The sequence below is a fragment of the Drosophila albomicans genome, chromosome 4 (genome assembly GCF_009650485.2).
Source record: "Drosophila albomicans strain 15112-1751.03 chromosome 4, ASM965048v2, whole genome shotgun sequence".
In the NCBI taxonomy this organism is placed as follows: Eukaryota; Metazoa; Arthropoda; class Insecta; order Diptera; family Drosophilidae; genus Drosophila; species Drosophila albomicans.
Genome location: NC_047630.2, coordinates 1267501 through 1278714, shown reverse-complemented (window position 1 = coordinate 1278714; position 11214 = coordinate 1267501). Strand labels below are relative to the sequence as shown.

At 33.6% G+C, this 11214-nt stretch overlaps 1 protein-coding gene across 4 annotated transcripts in view; it reads right to left on the bottom strand.

The window, feature by feature from the left end:
- Nucleotides 1-2814: 2814 nt before the first annotated feature.
- Nucleotides 2815-11214, bottom strand: part of LOC117573157 (homeobox protein onecut) — an 8644-nt gene continuing 244 nt past the window's right edge. The window contains exons 1-5 of one of the 4 annotated variants that reach the window (XM_034256117.2): nucleotides 11036-11214; nucleotides 8716-8931; nucleotides 6169-8652; nucleotides 4754-4923; nucleotides 2815-4299 (exon numbers count right to left, since the gene is read on the bottom strand). The exon at nucleotides 11036-11214 is cut by the window's right edge and continues 194 nt beyond it. In XM_034256117.2, the coding sequence (XP_034112008.1) occupies nucleotides 3943-4299; nucleotides 4754-4923; nucleotides 6169-8652; nucleotides 8716-8848 (3144 nt within the window). In that variant the 5' untranslated portion in view covers nucleotides 8849-8931; nucleotides 11036-11214 and the 3' untranslated portion in view covers nucleotides 2815-3942. Of the gene's footprint in view, nucleotides 4300-4753; nucleotides 4924-6168; nucleotides 8932-11035 lie in introns of all 4 variants that reach the window. The other 3 variants (XM_034256118.2, XM_034256116.2, XM_052006232.1) reach the window with 3 other exon arrangements.

Below are 11214 nucleotides of genomic sequence, written 5' to 3'. Positions count from 1 at the left end.
ATACAGTAAATACAAATCGCGCAGCCACTTGGCAATAGAGGTGGAGAAACATCGATAGCACAATCGATATTTTCCACATTTTAAATTTGCGTTAAGATAGCTCCGCGTCGTTTAGCGTCAACTATCGATACATAAATAATGGATGTGAAAGCATTTTTTTTGGTAGAAGTTTGAAAAATTTGAAAGAAACTCAACAGAGAAATATATTTCTATTAAAACCAAGTTTGTTAAGTTTTTATCAATTTTTTATAAGTCTTTTTGTGGGCACTTTGTCGTAACACCTTGGCCAATTTTCCCACAAAACAACTTCATTTCGTTGGTGTATCGAGAAGCTAAAGCCAGTCTGGAAGAGTTGCAGAGTCGAAACACGTTAGTGTTATATTATTATATATTATTATTAACCCGGCTGCATAATTAAACATTTTTCGTTAAGTAAAATTTTCAACCGCATCATTCTTTAAGCAGCTGTGAGTAAGAGAAGGACGGCATATGAAGCCACAATGTTTCTGAAAATGTGGCGGTATGTTGGTAATATTTTAGTATATTTATAGATATCGATGAAAATCAGCTGAATATTCCACTTAGCAATTTAGTGCCGTCAAATTATTTAAAATTGTTTTGCAATTCTTTAAAACCAAAAATCAAAGTTGAAAAATTCCAAAAAATAAAAAGACCATAAGAAAATTTAATGAAAATCTTCATAACGATCGACCTACTTTTTACTGGGATATAATATTTGCAGAGCGAGTTGCTTATTATGATGCAAAACGGAAATAATGAATAATAAATTTAATTTTTCGGTTAATTTTTTTGCATTGCCTTTGATATTCTTCTTCCTGCCTGAGTTTATAACTATTTCACGGTTATTATGCCCTGTTTCTGTAGCACCAAAATTCGAGTTTTCTCAGATTTTTTCAATATGCTTAATCTCGGTAAAATTCCATAAGAAAAATACTGGTATGTGAAAATATCTCCGCAATGTCTTATCTAAGTGAAATCGAAACAGAGCTTTTCACATTAAAAATTGATAATAAATGCGAGCAATACTATGCAAATTGCACTTCGGATTTTTCAAAATCATAAAGCTTCCTTTCTTTCGTTGTTTTCAATGGTTCGCTTTTTTATACCCGCTACATAGGGTAGAAGGGTATTATAACTTTGTGTCGACAGGAAATGTATGTAACAGGTAGAAGGAGGCATCTCCTACACTATAAAGTATATATATTCTTGATCAGTGTAAACAGCCGAGACGATCTAGCCATGTCCGTCTGTCCGTCTGTGTGTCTGTCTGTCTGTCCGTCTGTCCGTATGAAACACTGGATCTCAGAGACTATAAGAGATAGAGCTATAATTTTTTTTCGACAGCATTTGTTATGTTTGCACGCAGATGAAGTTTGTTTCAAATTTTTGCCACGCCCACTTCCACCCCCGCAAATCAAAAAAATCGAATAACTAGCGTAATTTTAAAGCTAGAGTTGGCAATTTTAGTATATACAATAATTACTATAGTTATTATGATTCCTGAAAATTTGGTTGCGATCAGATTGAAATTGTCGAAGTTATTAAAGAAATACCTACTTTCTAGGGGTCTTAGTTGCTTTGGCTGACAATCTGGTATATTGTACCGTCTATGGTATATTTTGAATGCGGTACTATAACGATATACCAAATATACCATTTGGTATATTTTTAGTATTGTTGCAGCATATTCGGTATTTTTTGAGAAAAATACCGCAAAATACATTTCTTTTATTCAAAATGGGTAGCGGGTATCTCACAGTCGAGTACACTCGATTGTAGCTTTCTTACTTGTTTATAATTTAGGATACATTCTTATGATATATTCTGTTTTACGTCAAAGGAGCCACACTCGAAAAATTGAAATATCGATTTATAAAAATAATAATTTTGTACAATAGAGATCTATGTTTGATCATCACAGTGTAAGCGACATTCATTTTCATTGACTGCGAATGCCTTAGTATTTTTATGATTGTCCATTTCATTGACAAATGGAGAAACTTATTGCTTTTAATTGGCTCTATAAGTTGTAAATGCATAGAAAATGTTTAATGAAAAACCACAATTAGAATCATTACCGCATCAGCAATGATGCGGCTCCATTAGCCGTTCGCTTATGGAATGATGCGGCGGAAGATTACACTTAATTTTCAATGATGCAGCCCAGTCAAAACAGTTTCTAAGATAGGCTTGCAGAATCATTAAAGTTGCAACTTTATCACAGGATTTGTGAGCAATGAGTCACAAATTCTGTAGTTATTATTGTATTATAGAGATCATAGCATTTATTACCTTCTTGGATGTATCTTTGTTGTTAAATCTGTAGTTAAAATCGTTTTTAACAGGGAATGAATTTAACGGCGATAATTTGAAGATTTGTTTCACAAATAAATTCCCCTCTAGCAATGTACATACGTTTTCCAAAAGATGTATTTTTTTGCGTGTTAAATTTATTAGTGAGATTATTAAATCGTGTTTCTTACATCGCATAAAATGCTATAGGTTAAGGCGACTGATTTGTCGTTGTATTGTATGAATATATGTACTTACTATGCTGACAAATATGTATATTTATTGTAACTGCAATATGTACATTTATGTATGAACATACATATATTCGAGTGTATTCAGGCCTGGTCTTTATATGTATATATATATATATATATATATATATATATATATATATATATATATATATATATATATATATATATATATATATATATATATATATATATTTGTGAAATAAAAAACGGGTCATATTATTTACATTTAGGGTAATTATTTGAAATATTAATTTTTAATGCATTTGTATTTGTATTGTTTTATTTTTTAATTTGACTAGATATATGTAGTTACAAATTTACTTATTATGAGATTTGTTTTGTTTTGCATTAGGCCCTTTACGGTCAATCAATATCTAAATAAACTATGTTTTTATTTTCTATGTACATGAGTGTACATTATTGACTACTTATTCGAATATGGTGCATGAATTAGATGATTTTATTCAACATTGATTTTAAGGTTTTACTTAATATACAAATTTCATTGCATTATTATATTTAAATTAAAAAAAAAAAAAACTTACAATGGAAACTTAAAATGATAAAAGATCACAATTATAAAAACTTCTTTAAAATAATGAGAAAAATATTAGTAAATAAACAAAACAAAAAAGAATTCCGAAGTATAATAAATAAACAAATAAATATTTATTATAAAGTAGTATAAAGCTATAATAACAACGAGACTAGAACAATGAAAATGCATTCAAACAAGGAAATAAGGGGCAGAAATAACAAGTAAATTTAACACATAAAAACTAAAAAGATTTAAACTTCATAAATTCGATCAAATAGTGATAGCATTGACTTAGTGAACCAACGATTCATTGCGTAACTGTATCATAGTCTCCTTAAAATATTTTGAGCCAAGACGAATAGAGACAAATTTCGGTGAACTTTTATTGCTTGACAATAACGGGATATCTGAGCATTCAACATCGTCAGCACCATCTAATTGTTCGCTCAAGTTAAAATAATCGATACAGTTTGAGTAATTCGAATTCGATTCGAATTGCTGATGTTCATCATCCTTATTGCAGATGTTTTCATCATTGATGATCTGCATATAATTTATTCTGCATGTGCCAAATTTATTAGACATTGATTTGATGTAATGTTCCCGTGAAGCTGTGGATCTCTGCCCTTTGGCGCTTGGATGGTGTTGGGTATTATCATCAAAATGTATTGCGTCACTGCACTTGATATTGCAATTTTCCTCGTGATGAGAGCGATTTTGAGTGTCAGAAAAAGTGCAAGTGCAAAATCGGTGATTTATCTTTTCCTGTTTCTGCTTTTTGTTAGAGCTTTGTAGCCTTTTATGGCATACGACTTGTCCCATATATTTACTATTATGTCACAACATGTCTTGATCATCATCATCGTGTTCATCGACAAGAAAATCGGGATTTTCTAGATCCAAATCCATTTCTCCATCATCGTCAAAAGTGCCAAGCGGCGATATAGCTGTTGTATGAAGGTTCTCGTAGTGTCCAAGCGACGACTGTTCGTGAATATTCGATTCCCGCTCGTCGGGCTCGTCTTGCTGATGATTATTACGCATTTGTTGTATATTATTTTTAATGTCATCTTCTCGCCACTTATCCATCGATCGTCGACGGGCATTCATAAAGAAATTACCCACGGTTGTGGGCTCTAGTCCAAGTTGACGCGCAATCGTCACTTGCATTTCTTTTGAAGGCCTTTTTGTTTCCTGAAGAATTCCAAGATTAAAAATATTAAATAAAAATGAGTTCAACATCTCGAAAAGGACAACTTGAAGTATAAAATCACTCATAAAATTATAAAGCTTTCCTTTTTAATTGCATTCCATTCTAATTTATTATCGCCTAATCGATTTAAATTGGTATTTAATAAAAAACAAAAAGTTTTTTCAGACAAGCACATTGAGTGACACAAGCCCAAACTCCAAAAATCTCGCTTCTGCGTATTGATACAATTTCCCTTTAACTGAAATAAATTTGTTAATCATAAAACAGCTGATTGACATGAGTAAGCTGAGTTGTCAGCAAAACTGCTGATTTCGAATTTTTTAATTATTTCACTCTAATTATTCTGTTATCTTCGTTATTAGTATTCGCGCCGGAAAGCAAATAAAAAAAAAACGATTTTTTAAACAATACAAATATGTTGTATATTATAATTACCTTGAAAATAGCTTGTAATGTTCGTCGCTGCAGATCGGTAAATACCAAACGGGGCTTCTTTGGTTGAGGCATTTGTTCTATCTGTGGTTCCTCCTTACGTCGACAGTTTGTAGAATTACTTTGTCCAGTAGACTCGGAAGCTGATGCGCATGCTGATGTATTTCCCATACCTAGTAAGGACAAAAAAATTGATGTACAGTTTATCCAAAGAGAAACATTTGAACATGGTTTCGACCATTGATCAGAACAAATGCATTATCAATAATTGCATTATCAATAATTGCATTATCAATAATTGCATTATCAATAATGTATTTGTGTGAGTGAGAAACAAAACGCAATCAACTTTCCGATTCAAATTTTCTGCTTTGCACAAAACTATTATCAAACTGAATGCAAATATATGCCTCTCGCTTCATGTATTTAAGCTGCAATATTGACCATATTGAACTCAGCGATCTTTCATTCATATTTTCATAAGCAATAATTTTAGTTTTTCATAATCTGCAATCATTTTGGTTGGTAGCTCAGCCAACTGATTTGGTTGCGATCAGATTACAATTTTCGAAGTTATTAAAGCAATACTTTTGTTTTTGTATGGGCAAAAACGCCTACACTGCAATAGGGTCTTAGATGCCTTGACTGGCAATCTGGTATATTTTGCACTCTATGGGCGGATGTACTGTATCTATATACCATATATATACTTCAGTATTTTTATCATATTTGTGGTATATTTTAAAATGAATACCGAACTGTTATAATTTTATTTAAGAGGGGTTGCGTGTGTCTCACAGTTGAACACACTTTAGCTTTCTTACTAGTTTATTTTTGCGGGGGTTCAAAACCAAATGCTAACGAAAAAAATTATATCTATTGACATGGCTATATCGTCTCGGCTATTGACACTGATCAAGAATAGAGTCGGATATGCTTCCTTCTGCCTGTTACATACATTTCCTGCAGGCTCAAAGTTATAATACCATTCTACCCTATGAGTAGCGGGTATAATAAAAAAAAAGCATGCACTACATGGGCGCACGGACTGAGTGGAATTGAGTAAATCACAGTTTTACACATTTTTTATACCCGCTACCCAAAGGGTAGAAGGGTATTATAACTTTATACCGGCAGGAAATGTATGTAGTACCATACCAATATACAATTTGACATAGTTTTAACTCATTTTGTGGCTTTATTCAAAAATGGGTAGCGGGTATCTCACAGTCGAGCACGCTCGACTGTAGCTGTACATTATTATTGTTTTATTGGTTGGTCAAACAGGTTAAATGAAATATGCTCAAATCTAAGGTAATTGATCATATTTTGAAGAACACGGAAAATATCAAGACTATTTATAATGGCTTCAAGAAGTCTAGTGCTTGAACAAGATTTTAAAAGTATTTTGAACTTACAGTTTGCCGAAATGCTCGGAGCATGTAGATATACAGTGTTGGATACCGTTGACGATGATGTCGGTGTGTTTGATTCCGTTGGTGTAATATTGCACACGGAGCCTGTTGATGTAGTTCCACTAGATTGACGCTGCGGTATCTGAGCAGCGGCTAGACGTAATGCCGACATACGTTGAAACTCCGGCTCCTGCAACCACTTGAACATTCGCCGAAAAGTTTCACGGCCGGATTTCAATTTCGACCATGGCTTAGGGTTGCGCAATAAATCGGAGAGAGTGCCTTGCGAGCGGCACAGTACGCGCTGAGCAAATATAGCCTGTGGTATGCTGTAACGCTTTAACTCTGCGGAAATTCGCTGAGCGAGCTCTTTAGTGTTGATCTCCTCCATTTCATTGATAGTAGTGTTAGTGCGAGAAATGACAGTGCCATTAGATGCAGATGTTGTTGATGATTTTGGCTGCTGCTGCTGATCAGCGAGAGGTCCATTCGGCTGATGTCTTTGCTGTTGCTGCTGACTTATGCATACGTTCAGATGGTCGCCAGTTGGAATATTGGCTAGAACGTGACCGTTATTTGTGTTACTCTCCGCGGTTTTGATGCCAGCCTGGTGTAGTTGTGGTCGCTGTTGCTCTAGGCTTTGACCCAAGTTTTGATCGCAATTAGCAACAGAAATTGAGGAAACATCATTTCTAGCCGGTGGCGGAATAGGTGATAGGCGTCGCGAAAGGGCATCAATGACGGGCAAATCAACCGAAATACTTGGAACTGTTCCGCCATTCATGTGCGGTGATGATTGCTGAGATATTGACATTACCGAGCCGCTAGCAGTAACGGAATGCGGACTTAGCATAGGGGGCGTGGGGATTTGTTGTAATTGCTGCAATCGTGAGCGCGATTGGGAACAGCGATCGCTTGTTGACGATGAAGAGGTTGCAGTGGCCATCAAAAGTTCACGCGTCTGGGATGCATGTGTTTTGCTAAAGGTAGATGACTTAAAATTGCTGTCAACGCCACCATCTCCTATGCTAGCTGGAGCCCCTGGTGACAAGCAAATGACATTCATAGTCTGGTGATCAGTTTGTTGATTGTTGTTAATATTGCCAGAAGTCCTTAACGTGGAATTGTGGTGTGGTGAAAGTGCTTCGCAAACAGGCGCTATCGCTCCAACAGGTGAAGTGGATCCCACTATGCCACCTATGCCATGGGACGGTGATTGTGTATAGTTAAGAGGCGGCGGAGGAGAAATCAACGATGGTAGCTTGTCATAGGGTAAGGAAGAGTAAGGCGATTGAACTCTACCCAAACTGCTTAAACTCAGGCTTCCCAGTGATCCGCTCTGTTGTGGAACGGCTGAAGGTAAGCTAGGCAAACTGCTAAATGAGGCACAATCATTACTGGAACCATCGGCAGAGCCTCTGCCATTAATGCGACAGTTATTGATACTGCTATTATTGCCGTTTCCAGATGACGATGTAGCACTCCCAGAGATATGCCCCGAATAGGCAAACTTATCGGACATAGTGGAGATGGGTGGAAGCGGTTGAATAGGCGTCAACGTTGCATACGATGTCGGGCTAAATGGTGGCGGTGATATGCGGTGATTGTTATTAACCGAAGTCAACGTTTGATACGTGCTATGCTCCAACGAATTGTCAACGCTGCCTAGAGCTAGGGGAGAATCGTGTTCATCGTCATTATCATCATCATCGTCGTCTACATCCTCCTCTTCATCGTCTGCGCCCACATCGACCTGTGTCTGCACAATAACTGATAACGTCTCCCTGTGATGGTGTTCTATATTATTATGATGACCGATTCCCAACTGAACAGACGCCTCTTGTTGACGACGCTGCTGATCCTGTTGTTGATGGATAAGGCGATGACTATATTGCTGATGCTCCTCCTGATGATTATAGTGTTGATGCTGTTCTTCCAAAAGCTGTTGATGATGCTGATTTAGTGTGACCTCCTCGCTGCCATCGGATGATAACTCATCAATGACATTGATATTTGAAATTGTTCTGGATATATCGATATGGGAGCTATTCGGGTTATCGATGCTAATCTCACAGTGTTCGCCACCATGGACAATGACCAATCTGTGCTCCTCCTCGTCTTTGACAGCAACTATTTGGGATGATGTGCTCACGGTGAGACCATCTAGACTTAGATCCGTGCTAACAAAATCAGCTGGACTACAATTTTCAACCATGCGATCAGGCCGCTGGTGTTGGTGTATCGGAAGTAGGCTTGATAGAGGTAAAGTTCTTCCGCCCTGCAATTGCAAGGATTGTTGGGGCACTAGTTGATACGTGGTTTCCACATTATGGTTTTGCATCTCATCGATTACCATTACAACAGATCTGGTCTCATCATCTGGACTATGTATTCGGTTATCATCATGTGGTGTTGTTGGTGCGCCTATTAGTTTTCGCATTACATTGCTCAATACTGCTGGCGCTTCACTTGTTGTACTTTCATCTGCTGAATATTGTAGATACTTTATTCCTCCCTTTACAACAAGGGTTTCAACATTTTCACACTCACATTCTAGTTCACGTGCGTGTCCTCCTCCGCAGCCATCTCCTCGTCCTGGGCCTACTGCTATGAATTCAGTTGACTCATCAACCAGTTGATGACAAAACGTTTCTGAATCGATTATTTCGCTTATCGACTCCATTTCCACAATTCCAATTCTGATTTCACAGCAATTCTCATAAGGCAACTAAATGGACAACAGCAGCCAACAGATGAGTAATAGCACTATAAAAAGGGATAATTTAATACTACATATCACTTTTACTATCGTAAACTTTTACCCGGTTTCGGGATTGTTAGAAACGACTCGACAAATAAAATACAATTTGCCAAGTCGCATAACAAAAAATAAAATACGAAAATCTCGCCATGTAATAATGTGTAATGAATACAGAATAATCAAAAATGTTTTCGAGAATTAACATTTATTGAATTATGTTTTCAGATAAGACGATTAACTTCAAAAACTTTCCGTTAAAAATGTTTTCGAGAATTAACATTTATTATGTATTTGTATATGTATATGTATATGTATATGTATATGTATATGTATATGTATATGTATATGTATATGTATATGTATATGTATATGTATATGTATATGTATATGTATATGTATATGTATATGTATATGTATATGTATATGTATATGTATATGTATATGTATATGTATATGTATATGTATATGTATATGTATATGTATATGTATATGTATATGTATATGTATATGTATATGTATATGTATATGTATATGTATATGTATATGTATATGTATATGTATATGTATATGTATATGTATATGTATATGTATATGTATATGTATATGTATATGTATATGTATATGTATATGTATATGTATATGTATATGTATATGTATATGTATATGTATATGTATATGTATATGTATATGTATATGTATATGTATATGTATATGTATATGTGTATATGTATATGTATATGTATATGTATATGTATATGTATATGTATATGTATATGTATATGTATATGTATATGTATATGTATATGTATATGTATATGTATATGTATATGTATATGTATATGTATATGTATATGTATATGTATATGTATATGTATATGTATATGTATATGTATATGTATATGTATATGTATATGTATATGTATATGTATATGTATATGTATATGTATATGTATATGTATATGTATATGTATATGTATATGTATATGTATATGTATATGTATATGTATATGTATATGTATATGTATATGTATATGTATATGTATATGTATATATTGTATATGTATATGTATATGTATATGTATATGTATATGTATATGTATATGTATATGTATATGTATATGTATATGTATATGTATATGTATATGTATATGTATATGTATATGTATATGTATATGTATATGTATATGTATATGTATATGTATATGTATATGTATATGTATATGTATATGTATATGTATATGTATATGTATATGTATATGTATATGTATATGTATATGTATATGTATATGTATATGTATATGTATATGTATATGTATATGTATATGTATATGTATATGTATATGTATATGTATATGTATATGTATATGTATATGTATATGTATATGTATATGTATATGTATATGTATATGTATATGTATATGTATATGTATATGTATATGTATATGTATATGTATATGTATATGTATATGTATATGTATATGTATATGTATAATGTATAATGTATAATGTATATGCTTATATACATACATACATACTAAATGCAGTGAATGTTTGATTTGTTTTCGCCGTTGCCCTGTCATCACCTCCAAGCCTTAAGGGTTGCTGACGAGTAGCAGCATACTACGCTACGTGCTAATATGGGCTTTCAAAAACATACATGTACATGCATGCCACAAATATACTCAAATCCATACAAACGTACATATTGTATTATGTAGTGCCAATGGTTGCAATACGAAGAATAATCGCATACATTATTCTTACTCCTTCTAGTAGATACTTAATACTGTACTATACAATAACTTTTTTGGGAATAACGTTTGGCGAATATATATACATATACATATACATATACATATACATATACATATACATATACATATACATATACATATACATATACATATACATATACATATATATAGTGTGGGTGTATGGGTTTTATACTTGTCTCTCTTAATTCGTACACAACTAAACTCTGAAGGACCTCGAATATGCATACATATGTATGTATGTATGTATAAAGTATTTCGATTTGTTGTTATTCTACTTATAGTTTATATTTCTATGCGTATACACAGATAGATATGTATATGTACATATGATTACCTCTCAATGTTAATACATATTAACATTATTTAATAACTACATATCGACTTTGATTTGATTTTTATGAAAAATCATTGTTAGCGGTATTTTATATATTCACGTCGTATTGAATGTAACAACTAAAATTTAACTACCACTGACACAGCCAGGTGAGAAATGTTTTATTCTTGGGCTCTTAA